Genomic DNA, 17,437 nt, shown 5'->3' with positions numbered 1-17,437 from the left:
CGTTACAAAAGAAAAAAAAAAAAGGAGAAAGAGAAAGAAAGGAAACCCAACTGCCAGGGCTTACACTACAATTTACTAATCTCCACTCTCCTACCCCCCTGGCTTTTGGAGATTATGAATAAATTTTTTATAAGCATTAATATGAGTTTTTGTATGGACATTATTTTTCAATTAGTGATATACCTACTATGTTTAGCTTTGTACAAGACTTCCAAATAGTCTTTCAGCGTGCCTGAATCACAGTGTATTCCCACTAGCAATGAGAGAGAATTCCTGTTGTTCCACATCCACATCAGTTTTTGAATTAAAACCATTTTGAGTTAATCTGTGTGTAAGATATACATTTTGTATCTAGATTCATTTAAAAATATTTGCATGTGGATGTCCAGCTGTTCCAGCAAAATTTGTTGAGAAAATTATCTTCCCTCCATTGAATTGCCTTTGCCCTGTTATCAAATATTAGCTCACTAAATTTTTGTGGATCGAATTCTGTACTCTCTATTCTATTCAGTCGATGTACGTGTCTACCCTTTTGCCAAAACCATGCTGTCATGATCAATGTAAATTTATGGTAAGTTTTGAAATTACCTGCCAGTTTACTTGTTTGTTGTTGATGATAATTTGTCTTCTGCTACCATTTCTACAAGGTAAGGCACTTTAATTCATTGCTGTGTCCTCAGTGCCTAGAACAGTCTTTGCAAATGGCATGATTTTTATCAATTTGTTTAGACAATGAATGGATACATGTCCATAATTCATTTGTACTTCTTTTTAAATACTTATATAAGTCTACGATTTTGTCACTAGTTTTGAAGAATTTTTCTTATATATCAATGTTATTCCCTCATTCTCCATAAAATTTATTGTCTTTTCTTCCGCCTTTTGTCAGGTATTTAAGAAATTCACCTGATTGTGAGAGGTGTTGAGATTCTTTCCATATCTTCTATACTATACTAGCTTAATTGCTCTTTCTCATTAAAGCCCTCTCTGCATTTTCATGGACTCTCTATTGTGCTTTGTGAGGTGTTTTTGTTTTGTTTTTGTTTTGTTTGTGTTTTTACCCTCAGGTGAAAGTGTTATTGCATGTGCTTGTGTGATAGGATGGTGTTCATTCCCACAGGCTTTAGTATAGCCCAATTTCATGCTGTATATTATGTCATTTTCCCATACCAACTTTTAAATTTTTAATCTAGTTTCTAGTGTTTAAGAACACATTGACTAAAAATGTTACTATTTGTTTATGATACTATCAAATCCTACCTGCCCTCCTATGCCATTAATAACTCATTAGCCAACATTCTTAAGTCCTGAACATGGACAGCTCTCACTTAACAGTTTTTCCATCTCTGACACTAACTAAAATGATATACTTGGAAGGCATATCTCCAAATTAATATACAAAATAGTACCCCCTAAATTGTCTCCTTTCCTCCCCGGTCTTATTATATTACAGGGGGTGGATATATTGAATAGATATAATAGTATTGAGGCAAACTCCAAAGGGGGTATCTTTGTAGAAGAGGATTATACAAAAGTTTTTATCCTTTTGATCCCCATTCAGGGGACCAATACTGGGAAAAATTTGCTTCTCTATTTCTTTTTCATTGAAAGTAGGTGGATTTTTCATATATCATATAGAGTCATCACTCATTATTTATTTTCCTAATCTAGCTTCACTACCCTTATAGATTGTGATTATTTTTCTCAGATTCTGGAAATAGGTTGCTTACATCTCTTTATATTATATAATTCTATATATTTTATATGTCTTTATATTCTATTATGAACAATGTTATTATTGTTCTTTTGATAGGACACTGGCAAAACCTGATTCAAGAGCTTCTCTTCTGACACCAGTCTATCCTGCCAGTTTTCTAATGACCTAAAGCTAAATACTAAAAGCTGAGAGTTCACTTATGCTAACTATTCAGAAATCTTTATACAAAGGTGGCAGCTCATATTTCTTCCATAAATTTCTGTTTTTCTTGAGATCATTGTATAACATTTATTGAGGTAAGAGTAAAATCCCAAATTGCAATGTGACCATAACTGAATATGAAGTTGCTGAAAAAAATTCATAAATGATTTTAGAGACCTTAAATATATATGTTGAATAAACATAACAAACTAATAATCAGTTACATATAATCATATGTATGCACACATATATTTATATAATAAATATAAGAATCACCAATACTATGAAAAATAGATATGTTAAAACATATATCCCTAAATAGTTCCTTGATTATGTAAGACTCATAATTTTAATGTCTATTCAAATTTATAGAATTTGTTCTTTATGTATGTGTCATTTACCTGAGATTTCAGACTTGTCTCTCCAACTGATATAAAAAAAAACTCACAATAGTATGTTGGAATGATCACTGGCCAAGGAATCAAATAATACGAATATCACTTTTGCCCAAGCCATAAAATAATTGGGTAATCAAAACAGCTTTCTTCATCTCTCCAATCCTCATATATCTTACCTGGAAAAAGATTTAAATTATATGACCAAATCCACATTTTTTAAAAAGATAAATAAGTTAATGTATGTGGGAGTACTTCGTTGAATACAAATAGTATAATAAGATACTACAATTAATCACATACACTTGTGTTATATGTACATTTCATCTGAGAAACTGAAAAACAAGATTGGAATTTTTAAAATAATTTATCTGAGTTTACACTATAGGGATAAGAAATAATGATATAATTTAAGTTTAGATGTGGATTTTATATGCTGAGCATCCTACTTAATTATAGTAATGCACATTTTTTGATTCACAAATAGCCAACAGCCATTTTTCTCAAATGTAATTGAAATATAATTATGGGAACAAGGGAATAATAATAAAACAATTGTCAGTTTTTAAAGTTAACAATATTCAAGTGAACTCCCTGATTACAAAATCAAAGTTAAAACAAATTTAAAATATTGTACTTTATAATGCATCTGATGGTATTTATTTATCAACAAAAATATGATTAAAATGCAGAACATTTAAGGTTGATAGAGATAATTAAGCATAGAAAATTTAGTAATCAGCTTGTTGCTACTGAATGAATAAAGGATGGGAAGAACTTTTAATAAACCCCATGAGATAAGAGCTAGCTAACTTTTAAAACAAAATGCAATAAAAAACGTTTTATAATGTGTACTTTTGTCTAAGAGCAGAGGAATGTACTGGTGTTAAATTGGCCACAGGAGGGGTATACTAATATTTCCTAAATGTAAAAGAATTATGCCAAGAATTATGAGGAAAATAAAGAATACATTTAGTGAAAGGGATTCAAGTTCAAACAAACAGCCTATAATTTATACCAAACCTGTACTGAAGTTCCTACTTAGTCCCACGGTATGCACATTTTTTCTGCATATTACTCTTAATTCACTGGAAATATGGATTGTAGTTCATTTGTAAGGAAAAAACCCACTAGAGTTCTTTCAAAGGCACATTTCCTCCCAGTTCAGCTCTTTCCATATCTCTATTAGCTTGTTTATGCAATGGACTATTAAGTCAATCTCATTTGTGATCTCAGACTCAAGCTGAGGATTATCTATTTAAGCATGAGTCAATTAATTTTATAAATACATATTAAGTACCTACTGTTTATCAATAACTATTTTATGCAGAACACAGTGATTTACAAATATCCCACCACCATACAAGTTACACCATAACTAGAGGAAACAGTCAATAAACATATAATCCACTAAATGAAAGACATCATTAAAATCATGGTAAACAATTTGTAGTAAATAAATGGATGGTATGAAAGAAATCAATAGAAACCAAAATAGGATAAGCTGTTTTTGAAAAAGTTGTTATGGAAGACTCTGCAAGACAGCAGAATATGATAAAGAGACTGACTGAAAATAATGAAATGGGAGATGGCTCTGGATGAACCAAGTAAGATTGTTCCAGGGCAGATTGTGAATAAAGACCCTAAATTGGGCAAGCGCTTAAAGCATGTGAAGGAGGCCCCAGGTGGGTGCATATGGAGCAACATTACTTAGCAGCAGTACAATTAGTATCAGGAGCATTGACGTCAGTCCAACAGAATTCAAATCCTGGATGCCTTCCACCTTCCCCATTGGTGCCTACCACCTTGTGATATTAACAGGTTACTTCAACAAGCAAAGCCTCAGCTTACTCCTTTGTCTAATGTTTTTATACCTTCCTTGTAGCATTTCTGTGATGGGAGTTAAAGAAACAATGCTTGGAAAAAAGACTCAGAATAGTGTCTAGAACACAGTATGTAAGTTAGAATAAATGTTGGTTGTCGGCCTTACAGATGACGTGGAGCCCAATGCCAGGACGTACCTGGATTTAATTCTCAATTCTCCTGTCTCTACTTACATAAACTTGGGCATGTCATTTAACCTCTCTGTGCCTCAGTTTCCTTATCAGAATATGAGGGATTATAGAAGAACCCATTTTAAAGAGTTGTCATAAGTATATAAATTAAATTAGATTAATAGGACAGTGAATCATGTTGCTTCCTATGATTAATAGGACAGTGAATCATGTTGCTTCCTATGATTAATATGCAGAAATGTTATCAGTAGTAGCAGAATAAAAGTGACCGCAAATAAGAAAAAACTTGATTCTTCATTTTTTCTAATAGATCATCTTTTCTCTGCTATAAGCAACACTCCCCAGAATGGCACAATAATCTACTCCGTTCACAAACTAACAATCTAAAAGTTATATTTTAGTTGTCTTTTTTGGCACCTTCCATAATTAATACATGAGAAGGTAGTATCCACTCTTCTTGATATGTCACTATGTGGATTATATTCACATCTTAGGTCCCGAGACCTAAGACGTGGATCCTGAGGTGAGGATTTGTATGCAAGTGATTGGGTTAATAAATTGCTTCCAGGTCAGGAAGTGAGAGGGAGCATGGGAAAGCAGTACAGAAAGAAGAATCCAAATAGGGTGTGATTTTGAAGTTCCAGCCTCAGCATAATTCTGTAGAGGAACTATGGGATGAAATAAAATGTGAATTTCCATACTTCTGCACCTGTTAGACAACGGCTCAGGGATTTCATGGGAGATGATTGTAAACTTGTAGGCACTTTAGGCTCCCTGTGCATGTGAGCAAAATGGTTCCAGTAGCCAAGGGAAGTCCTCCAAAGAGAGTTGCAGGTGCAGGCTATTAGAGGCAAAAGCATGCAGAAATTGTCGTGCATGTAATGTATGTGCATGTGTGTGTGTGCATATTAAAGAATGAAAGAGAACCTGAGCACAGTATCTGTGTCCACCAAAAACCCCACTTCTCTATATGCCATTGCCATCTCTTTCTTGACTACAGAGATAGACTCTAACTAATCTCCTTCCTTAACCAGATTTCTTGCCTATCCTCCAACTATTTCCCACTCTGCAGTCAAGTTGATCTTTTCTAAACATTTCATGTTAAAATCTTCCAACTGATTTCCATTGCACTGAAAATGAATGCAAATTTTTTACTCCAGCTTACAAAGACCTACAGGATCCTGGCCTCTGCCTAAGTCTCTGGCTCCATCTAATACAACTGGATTTTTCTGCTTAAAGGCTTATATTCCACCCAAAATGGGCATCAGAGTAATAACAGATCACAGGAAATGAAGAATGCTCTCCAATTTCTCTTGCAAGAGTGGTCAGTAAGGATGATGGTCAAAAGAGATCTCCCGGTGGGGAAAAAACAGGTGACCAGGGTGGTCAGCTAAGGAATTTGTTGTATTTTATCAAAGTGAGACACCAGCTGTCCTTGAGATTCTCTGGCTGCTTGTTTCCCACTGCACCATCACTGTTCGACAAAATGCAGGGCATGTTCTGAGCCAGTGGCCACTACGGGGTACTTTGCCATTGCACTTTTTCCAGGCACTTTCTGACATGGTAGTTTTCTGGTATTTATTTCAGAGTTTTACATCTGTTGTGGTTAAGTTTACCAATTTCCTGTAGTTTACAGGATTATGAATAGCCACATAAAGTCTTGCTAAAAGATAAGTACCATCACTTGAGATTTCAGAGTCAAAAAGTAATGTGGTTTTGATTTCTCTCATTTCAGAGTGTGGATTTGTGACCATATATGTGTATTTTGTTAAGTAAGATGTTTTTTAAATAACGGGTATGGAAATTAGAGTACATATGGGCTGGACAGAGCCAATAGCTCTGGACCATAGCAAGCATCCATACTATTATCTGCCAATCACCATTCTCTATATGGTTATAATAGAAGCAAACATGGTTGATGATGATGATGACGATGATGACATTAACATGTTGAAAATTTGTATGCTAGCACTATATTAACCTCTTTACATATATTATCTTTTGTAAAACATACTATTTAAGGCTGTGTGCCAAATACTTACTACCTGTACATTTGTCAAATTACTTAAATTCTTAAATTACTTAAATTCTTCACACCTCAGTTTTCTTATAGGTATATGCTGTTAAATAAAGTCCTTGTGATACAAATAACTATTACTTTGTACTGATTACAGTTCAAAATAAAATAAATAACAATACCTTGTGAGTCAGATACTAATTATTCTCCTTTCATAAGAAGAAGTAGTTGAGACCGAGTAAATATCCCCAAATCACACAGATAATAAGGGATAAAGCCAAGCTAGAGGCATGTTTTTGACCTTTATGCCTTGATAACAACTGACTCCAGAGATGTATGGTCCAGTGTTAAGCATCTGGCCAGGTAAATCAGAGCCCATTCCCATAATTTTTCAGACTCAAATTAGAAAATACTATCAGTTGTTTTCTGGATTGGAAGATGTTAAATCTGAACTTTATATATTCCTCTATCCCATCAGGTTGAGGAGGCTTAGTTGAAAGCAAGAGAGGAGAGAGGAGTGAGTGAGAGAGAATAGTACTGAAGTACCCAAGCCCCTAATTCTTGTTTTCATGAGCACGAAAGGCCCAGTTGCTTCTTTGCTCCTTTTATTCCTTCCTTTCCACACTTAATTTGATTTGATAATCCAATGAATTCCTCTTTTGCCTATACTAGTTTGATGGGTTTCTTTTTTTGTTTGTTTTTTGTTTGTTTGATGGGTTTCAACTGCTTACCAAAATCATTACCAGCAGTAGCATTATTATAATTTCACATCTTCTGGATAAAATGATTCACAAATGAAACCAATTTGCTAATAAATAAAATTAATTCTGGAATACCAAATGAACTATTAATTTTTTTTTACCTCAAGAAGAATCAACTTACTATCTCAACCAAGAGACATTGTTTGTTGCAAAATTCTCGATCAAATTATCCCATAGCTGAGACCCCATATCTAATTTTACCATACCAATTTTGTGTGCTCATTTTTCCTATTATTTTAGGAAATAAATATGTTTGTTATTTTTAATCATCAGGTAATATGTTTCCGTTTAGAGCATGCTCTCTTCAGACTCTAATAAATTTGAGTAATTTATTCAACAGATTGTTAGAAAAAATATAGTTATCAATTATAAAGGATCAACATAGTATGGTGCTAGGTGTTGAAAGACACAATCCAAAGCACATTTGGTATAATTTAATTTGCCTTGAGGGAACATCTTATCATGTTACAGAAGAAGAAGGAAGAGGAAGAGGGGAAATAGGACAAGGAGGAGGGAGAGGAGAAGGAGGAGGAGAAGAAACAGATTGTAAAAGATAAATTGTGCATAGAAAAGTCTTATTTAAAATATATAAGCTCATATATATGTATATATTAATAAATAATTCATTTTATTGGTCTTAAAGACTTTAGGAACACTCAGTATAATCTTTGGTATATTGTAGGGCTTAATTTTTTTCAAATACTTAGTATTTTAAATTACAAATATGTTCTCATTTATATGCTGCAATATAGTGATATTAAAGTCAGCCGTGAATTTCCTGTTTATTTGTGCTACATATATCTCCTTACCTAGCCATGTGATATGTGAGGTTTTAATGGTAGTTCACTGATGTAACATGGAAAAATAATGTATATATAATATATTATTTATAAAAAATTTATAACATTTAGAAAAGTTTTACAGTTTACAGGTTATGTGAAAATGAAACACAACCTAATAAACCATTTTTCTCCCTCTACTCCTCAGGGGAATCAGACAGTATATTGAATTTGACATCCTGCTGAAGTTGCTTATAATGAGGACTTACTACTACCTATCACTATTCATCTGGACCTATATGTTTCATACAGTTGATGCTATCCCACTACAAGAAAAAGCTAATAGTGATTTACCAAGCAAAATGGTAGTGGATCTGACAAAAGATGATGGTAAAATGTTACATCGCACCAAGCGTGGCTGGATGTGGAATCAGTTCTTCTTGTTGGAGGAGTACACAGGTACCGATACACAGTATGTTGGCAAGGTAAGAATTTTCATATGATAAATCCAGGAGCAATTAGAAAGTGATAGCAATTTAATTATTTTTATAGCAACTCCTGTGCTGATTGTTTAAAATAATGATTATTTAAAAATATTTGACTAATTATGATGTGCAGAAGGCATAATATTGCAAATGTTGGCAGCAGGGTAGAATGGGGAATGTGATTTATTCAGGTAGCTAAATGCAGGTCAGTGTCCATAGCAAGCCTCAAAATAAAATGTCATCTGTGGACTTGATTCATTATTAATCAGCTACACATGACTTAATTTTATGTGTGTGCATCAAGAAGATTTTAAAAACTTCCTTCAAAATTTAATTTAACATCATGTATAAATAATAACAGTGTGCTATGTGAGGCAAAAAAATACAATAATATGTCAAAAATTATATTGGTCTCTACAAATAAACAATTTATCATGATTCGAATAGTTTGCTGTGTATGAAAATAAGTACAAATATTTCTATCTAGATGGCCTGTTTCTTAATATCAGTCAAACTGAACTACTTCCTGCCTATAAGCCAGACCAAAGGATTCTAGAAGAAGGAGAAAGAAAACAGAAGTAGAAAGAAGGCAGTATTCTTAGGGTGGTTAAAACCATCCAGCAGCAGCAACAGGTGCTCATTAGCAGTCTGGAACAAATGGCAATAGAGACTATGTAACTCCCCCTTCTTATATTCAACTTTGAGAAAACAGATTCATACCTTTGTCTTCCTGTTTCTTCTCTGTCTCAAAATAGATGACGTGATCTTTCCAATGTCCAGAATTTTCTATTATCTATCTTCCCCATATCAGTCTCATTCATACCATTCAATATACAGGACAATGCCTTTGTCCACTGCATTATCCCAGATACGTGCCTAATGCTGAGCTAATTTCAAATTCTAAGAATAAAACAAAATAAACAACGATGAATACTAACACTGCCCATAAATCATATATATTGTTTTCTTGATTCTTTGCACATGATACTAGAAGTGACTGTGATGGTCTGAGTATTTTTTGACTTACCGGCGACACAAAGTAGATAAGATAGAATAGGCCAAAAATAAAAATATAAAAAGTACCTGATATCACAGAAGTCATGCCTATTGCTTTTAAACCAGAAATACATTTATTCTGTGAAATTGCCAAAATCTTGATCTAATTTTTCATTTTGTGTGTGTCACAGTGTATTTTTTCAAATGTAGCTTCTTTTATCGGAAGCCTATTATTTCCTCTTCTTTTGATATCTCTCTCCCTGGTTCCATAGGTCATACTCACTTTGCCCCATATAGTTCACTTGCTGATTCCTTTTTCCCTCTTATTTCTCCTCAGGTTAGTCATAGGGCATCCCCCTGAATCCCTCATTTAACATCACTTTCCACACTATAGTTAATAACTAACATCAGGATATTTCAAGTTCAACTGACAAATGTTTGTGTCTAAGGACTTGAAATTGCCTTATGATTCTTTTTCTAAGGCAGTGTATAAAGGGCACATCCAGTTCACGAGGTCTCACACAGAGGGTTTCATCCTTGGATGCAGATCCATCCTTGGATCCTGTTAGATGCAAAAGAATAGCCACAGATATAGATACTCAATCGCAAGGCGATCAAGGCTCTACCACAAGCATTTATTTTTAGCTGTAAACAAAAATGCTTCCTTCTAAAAACTGAATGTGCATTGATTAACAGACACCATTACTGCACTGACATTTTAAAATATACACTAAGTTTTAGATCTTTTTTACCATCCTGCTTATTTTTAATTAGTTCAATAATCTGTCAAAAATAGTTCCTAAACATGTGCAGAGTTTTATTTAATTAGTCTTCATAAAATATTTTAGCACTTGTTTTTGGAAAATAACCTTTTTTTTTAACCCATGGACAAGTTGAGGTGTTCGATTTTTGTGCCTATTTATTCTTGACAACCAGATTATGAACCAAAAAGTGCAAACCCATTATAATAATCAGAATTTTTGTCAAATGAAGATAATCAAACCAAAACTGTGTCAACTATTTTCAAATTACACTTAGAAAGCAACAGGTATATGAAAGAGAAACTTCAACAAAATCAAACATGTGTACTTCTTTTTGAAAAAAAAAAATGATTTCTCTGTTTTGTAATAAGGCCTCGTCTTAGACGTGCCATGCACCATATATTTAGTTCACTATAAAAGTGGGCTTCCAATTGCTTCTTACTACTAAGTTCTTAAGGGTCTATGAACTCTCCTAACCTGTTCTTCTAGCTCCTGACCTTATTATTCATTTGCATATGCAGAGACTAACTAGGCCTTTACACCTCAACTTGGTCAAACATATGAGTTCTCGTGAGGATTTAATTTTTTGAACACCAAAGAGATTGTTTTCTTTTCGACCACATTGCTCTATTTGCCTCGTCTTCTAGGATCCACTGCATTGGCGACCTTCATGTGATGTAATGACTTGCCATATTTACCATGCACCATGATTCAAAGAGAATAGGTAGCTTCTAATGTAAAGAGATTTTCATATTTTTTCTTAGTTTTACAGAAGGTTCGTATTGCAGACAATGTTAAGACCTTTTTTAATATACAGGTGATATAAAATTGTATAAAGTTGGAAGGATATATAATCCTTGGATATAAAATTTAGGGTTTGATTCTGAATTTAAAGGAAGAAGTTTTAAAACAAATAATAAAGTAGTAGCAGCAAAATTTAATAAAATAACTTGTATATGCACTTAAACATGAAACTTACAAGGGTCAGTCCTGATTGTGCCATTCAGTAATTGTGCAGAACTTAGAAGTTAATTAAACTTTCCAAACCTCAAATTCTTGTTAGGTTAAATTGTCACTAAGATCTCCTTAACTCCAAAATTCTGATGTATTCTAGGATTGCAGATGCGACTGCATTGAAGAAGAGCTAGTAAAAATTTAATAAAATTTGCATGTGTACATCCAAGGAAGTGGTCTAGCATATGGCACGGCATGCATATGAAACACGCACGCAAACACACACACACACACACACACACACACACAGACTGGCCTAATAGGATGAAGTTAGACCACTACTGTAAAAGGCCCAGAATTCCATGCTGAGTTGTTTTTACATACAGCATGGAAAGTGAGTCCTGTTGAAAGCTTTTGTACTAATTTATTATTGATGTATCACAAGTGTGGAATGCTCAGTTTGCTCTCATTGTCAGGATGGACTGGAGGAGCAACAAAATGAATCACAATGATATTTTTATAAGAAAAACTAGAGAATATTTCTGTATGTCATTTCAGACTTTTACAATACAGGACAGAAAAGTGAGGAATGTTGAAATTAAGAGTAATTTCTGTATTTTAACTATACTGGATTTAAAAATAAAATATTAAAAAATTAAATTATCAGTAATTTTTGTTTTCCACAATAATGCAATCTGAACTTTGGTTGCTCGTTTTTCATGGAAGCTATCAGAGATTTGTTAATTCTGTTTTCTGTAATGAGGGAAATCTTTGGTTCTTATTTAAGAGGATTACAAAGTTATGACAATTGCCATGTAGTTTCCCTCTAGTTTGAATAGACACATGTGGCTGAATTACTTAGGCAAAAGAGTAATACTGCTCAAGAGAAGAATTTAAATAAATTTAACAAGAACCAAAGCAAAGGCTCCTGCTATTCTGTTAGAGAAACTTCATATGCATTTGATTTCTTACACATTAGATCTAGATCCTGAGGAATTGTCCTTAGGAAAATCCTGAGTTGTCATGGATTAATAATTAATTAATAATTAAAATGTTTCTTATGGAGAATTGATATTTGATATCTAGTAATTAAAACACATTTATTACACAGAGAGATGCCAAACTTACAGGTATAGTGTTTATTCCTTCTGAAGGAAAATAGTGTTCATAAAATAATTTGAAATATCCGCTTAATTGACCATTACATTTCGATTCAAAGCACTTGCTTTGCTCAGAGTAATCAACATCATGCCGTGGAACTACCTATTACTAGACACCATTTAAATACAATTGATTTTTTATAGAGGTAGCCCTAAATTTTTTATAGTTTTAATCCAAAAACTTTTACTATTCCATAGCTGAAATCATCATGAGTATAATTACAGAATCCCAGAATGGAAGAGGATTTTTAACATTTCTCAAGTTCTTGGTTACAACTGTGTACAACTGATTCAGGCATTAACTAAAACAAAGGGAATCACGGGTACCAATAGGAAAATGGACAAGAGTCTGGTTTCTATCAGATTGAGTGATGAAACTGGGGTGACTCTCTTTTGTACTTACAGTTATTGACATAAGCACTAAATATTGATATTTCCCCAAAGCATTCATAAAATAATGTCCTTGGATAGTCAGTGTTCTCTTAGGCTTTCAGAAAATGGCAGGTTGGTGTGTACAGAAACAGAAATAAAGTCTCAAAGTTCCTGAAGGATGTTTGATAAATTTTTATAGCATATTATGATGTTTTTCAGAATCTAAATAAATTATCTTTATAAAGCTTTACTTAGGCTGCAGTGCATGTGGCAGCCATTTCAGATTTACAGGCACATTGTATCCCAAAATTCTCTCTATAGGTTAGTTGTTTAAAGCTAAAAACACATGAGAAAAATATTAAGCATTAAAGGCTAGGTTCTCTGGACAGTCTACAAAGGCTTATTTCACAATGGAGCTCTCTAAAACTGCTTCTCTAATAGAGTGCTATCATTTAATTCTGACTGCCAATTCCCTCGTTGCTAGCACTCTATCACCGCCTCACTGCGCCCTGCATTAGCACACTAAGTAGACTTTTTACTTGACTTCATTATTTTTGTAATTTTTTTTTAAGATTTTATTTATTTGTTTGACAGAGAGAGAGACAGGGAGAGAGGCAACACAAGCAGGGGGAGCAGCAGAGGGAGAAACAGGCTTCCCGCGGAGCAGGGAGCCCAATGCGGGGCTCGATCCCAGGACCCTGGGATCATGACCTGAGCCGAAGGCAGACGCTTAACGACTGAGCCACCCAGGCGCCACTATTTTTGTAATTCTTAAAAACATATGACACACTGTTTCTTGCATGATACCAATCTCCAGGACAACATATCTATAGAAAAATAACACAGATTCACTTAAGTAGAATCCCAAATATTCGATATCATTGCCTATTCCAGCCTACGCTCTATGTCCCCACAACTATGTAGCTTTAGCACTGGGCAAAGGGAAATCTTTTCTCCTCCATATGCTTGACTTCTATTTTATCAGGGTCAAACGCCTTTTGCAGAAAATATCTAACCTCTTTTTCATAATTTCATCTCTTCTCCTTGCTTTCAATCCTATCTCAAGTGCATCCTCTTACAAAAAGCCCATCGTAATTCTCCCCAGCTAGAATTTCCTGTTAAAATTATACCATCTATCAACTTATTCAAGGCATAATTTTAATTATTCTGGTCTAATATTTTACCATCTAGCATCTGTGACGTTTGGGCTCTAAATTTGTGTTGGATTTAATTTTTTCTTCCCTGAAATGTTTGACATAATACATTTATTTACTCAAAATTAATATTCAATTCCTATCTCAATAGATCTCTATTGAGCATTTATCACTCTGGGTCCTGAGATACTAACACTATGAAACACTAAAAGAGCAGAGAAAGTTTAAAAAAAAAATCCCCTTTTCCTGACACATGTTGCACCAAAGTCAATTCCTTTCCTATATTTTTTTGGGATATGATTACAATAAATCATCATACTCAGAACTATATACTAACAGAGGCACAAAAATGAGTTCAAGATCAATGAATAAGTGACTTGGCAAATCTAAGGGGAAAGAGGCTTTTTTTTTTTTGTCTAAAATGGGGAGGGATATACTTGTAGGTGGCAATTTTGTGGAAGTTTTAGCTTCTTCAATGGTTTCGGTAACAAAAGCTTTTCTTGAAAAATTATAAGATTCTCCCACAGTTTATGTTCTATTGATCTTACTCTATAAATACAATAAGATCTATTGCTATTGCATATTAATGGTTTTAGAAAAAATGCAATTTAAAAAACTATTTTGCTAAATTTGTCTTACATAAAAAAAATGTATATTACATACTCACTGGGTATAGTATTCTGCAATCTTATATAAACTTGATGATGGTATTATTCAATTCTCTATGGTTACAAGTTTTGTGTCCTCTTATTCCAATTCTTACTGTGAGAAGAATATTAAAAAGTTCCATTTTTTAATTCCTCTCTTTACCTCTGTCAAGTTTTATTTATTTTTATGCAATTATTAGAGGCATGGCCAATTATCTTTCATGTTTCTTATTAATTGATGCTCTATTGTTATGAAATATCACCTTTTATCTTTGATAATACTAATTGCTTGAAGTTTACTTTGAGTGATACAAACTTAGCCACACCAATCATTTGTGATTATGTTTGTACAGTTTGTAATTTGCATCCTTTTGCTTTCAGCCTTTTTGTGCAATTCTATTTAAAACACAGCTCTTGTAAACATCTCAGAGGTGGTTTATTCGTTTTTGCTTTCCTACCATGTTTTGGGTCAATTGAGTGGGTTTTTTTTTAATATCTGAATTTGTTCTTTATAATTCTTCAACCTATTATAACATAAATAAAAAAATATGATATATTTTAGCATGCAATGCAATAATCTTATAGATACAATATGATTTTATTTCCTCTGTCAGTCTTTATTCTGTATTTGTCATATATTTTCTGTCTGTATATATTGTAAACTATACCATATGTTATTAATATTTTATTATTTAAGCAATTTTGTATTATATTCTATTTACTTATATAATTACCATTTCTAGTCAGTGCTTTTTATTTTTTCATATTGATCTGAATTTCTGTGTGCTGTCATTTCCTTTCAACCTGAAGATTTCCTTTAGCATAACTTGTAGTTTGGATCTGATGGAAACAAATTTTCTCAGCTTTTTTTTATCTGAAAATATCATTATTTCACTATTTTTGAAAAATATTTTAATTGGCTATAGGAATATAGATTGACCTGATAATTGTTTGTTTGTTTTATCTCTTAGCACTTAAAATTTTTGCTACATTGCATTGTGGATTTTATTACTTTTAGTAGGAAGTCAGTCATTATTCTTATCATTGTTGCCCTATATGTCATGTGCATTTGTCTCTGGTTGCTCTGAAGGTTCTGTCTGTGCCTTTTGCTCTCTGACAGTCTATTTCAACAGGGGTTTACTTTGATACCTCATTGTGCATTTGTTTTGTTTTTTAAATATTTTATTTATTTACTTATTTATTTAGATAGTGCAAATTGGTAGGGGGAGGGGCAGAGGGAGCGGGAGAGAAAGAATCTTAAGCAGACTCCATGTTGAATGCAAGCCAGATGCGGGGCTCAATCTCACAACCCTGAGATTATGATCTGAGCTGAAACCAAGATTCAGATGCTTAACCAGTTGAGACACTCAGTTACCCCTAGATGTGTTTTGTTTAACCTGCTTGGGATTCACTGGCATTTTTAGATCAGTGGGTCTTTCTTCATCAAATTTTTAAATTGTATGCTCATTTTTATTTTTATGGTCTGCCCTATCTATTTTTTGGGTGGAAGGAGAACTCCAAAGACAAGTATATTAGTCCATTCCACATTTTCTCATACATCATTGACACTGTGCTATATATTTTTCAATATATTTTTATATCTGTGCTTTAATTTGGTTAATTTATTTTTAGTGTCATCAAATTTATTCTTTCTTCTGTTTCTGTGTCCAATCTACTGTTACATATTTTTATTACAGAAGCTATAATTTCCAGTTCTAGGTTTCCTTTTCTGTCTGTTTGATATTTCATATAATTTATGAAATCCCTTACTCACCCATTATTTTATTATGCCCTATAATTTTTTTTTTAAGATTTTATTTATTTATTTGAGAGAGAGAATGAGAGAGAGAGAGCATGAGAGGGGGGAGGGTCAGAGGGAGAAGCAGACTCCCTGCCAAGCAGGAAGCCCGATGCGGGACTCGATCCAGGGACTCCAGGATCATGACCTGAGCCGAAGGCAGTCGCTTAACCAACTGAGCCACCCAGGCGCCCTATAAATTCTTTAATATACTTATGATAGTTATTTTTAAAGTCTTTGCCTGTTAAATTTGACATCTGAGTTATTTTTATCTATTTCTATTGACTATTCTCTTGCTATATTTTTCTGCTTTTTAAATCTCTACAAAATTTAGATTACATACTGGGTATTATGGGTAACACATTTTGTGGAGATACTGGATTTTGTTTTCTTCCTCTGAAGATTGTTGAGTTTTGTCCCAGCAGGAAGTGAAATTGTGGGATTCTACTTTGATTCTATTAGGTTTTTAGAATTTTCATGGCAAACTAATTTGTTTATTCCCTTAGTCTTGTGGTGTAACCCAAAATCCTAGTACATCACCCTAGCTCCTAAGTTATCACTTTTCTGCTATTTTATTAGATATCTCAAAGTGTTTACCAAATACATTTACCTACAAGGAGCATTAATCTTAAACTCTTCATTCTTAGTATCTGGAATAGCTAAAATCTCTGCTTAATTTTTAACTTTCAGACTGTTCCTCTTCTCTGGATTCCTTGGAGTCTTAGTCTATACATGGCCAGTTTAGAAGTACATAGAATACATGTTACATGTATCATGGTTTAGGGCTCTCTCCTCTGTGGCTTCCTCTATTCCTGGATTTCTTCTCAATTTTTAGCCATTATGGCATCCCTGAATCTGGACCTCTGATTCCTCAATTTATAAAGACTGCTGCTTTCTGCTTGAACTCTGTCTTCTGCATGACACATGAAATGCGGTATACTTGCAAGGAAAGGGGGTTAATATGGTAGTCACTTTATCCCCTATTTGCTAGTAATCCTCCCAGTTTTTGTTCCTGGATTTTATCTACTGACTTTGTAAAGTTTTTTTTTTTTTTTTTTTTAAACTAATTTGTAAGGAGTTAAGTATTTCAACAATAAGAGTGTTGTTCTCATATAAGCTATGTTCCATGACTGGAATCAGAACTCCTATGTATTTTTTCCTTATTAAAACTTGTGTTTCCTGTAAATAAATGTCTTATGGGTGAATATATGTATAAAATGAAGTC

General features: G+C 33.4%; 1 protein-coding gene across 1 annotated transcript in view; it reads left to right on the top strand.

Moving 5' to 3' along the window:
- The window catches only part of CDH9 (cadherin 9), a 131,226-nt gene that overhangs the window by 41,301 nt on the left and 72,488 nt on the right, over positions 1–17,437 (top strand). Inside the window, exon 2 of the mRNA XM_006726866.3 lies at positions 8,094–8,370. Within this exon, the coding sequence (XP_006726929.1) occupies positions 8,143–8,370 (228 nt within the window). The 5' untranslated portion in view covers positions 8,094–8,142. The remainder of the gene's footprint in view (positions 1–8,093; positions 8,371–17,437) is intronic.

This window comes from Leptonychotes weddellii, chromosome 7 (assembly GCF_054177405.1).
Source record: "Leptonychotes weddellii isolate Sample4059 chromosome 7, ASM5417740v2, whole genome shotgun sequence".
Taxonomy (NCBI): domain Eukaryota; kingdom Metazoa; phylum Chordata; class Mammalia; order Carnivora; family Phocidae; genus Leptonychotes; species Leptonychotes weddellii.
The sequence above is the reverse complement of the archived record's forward strand: the minus strand, read 5'-3'. Positions and strand labels throughout refer to the sequence as shown.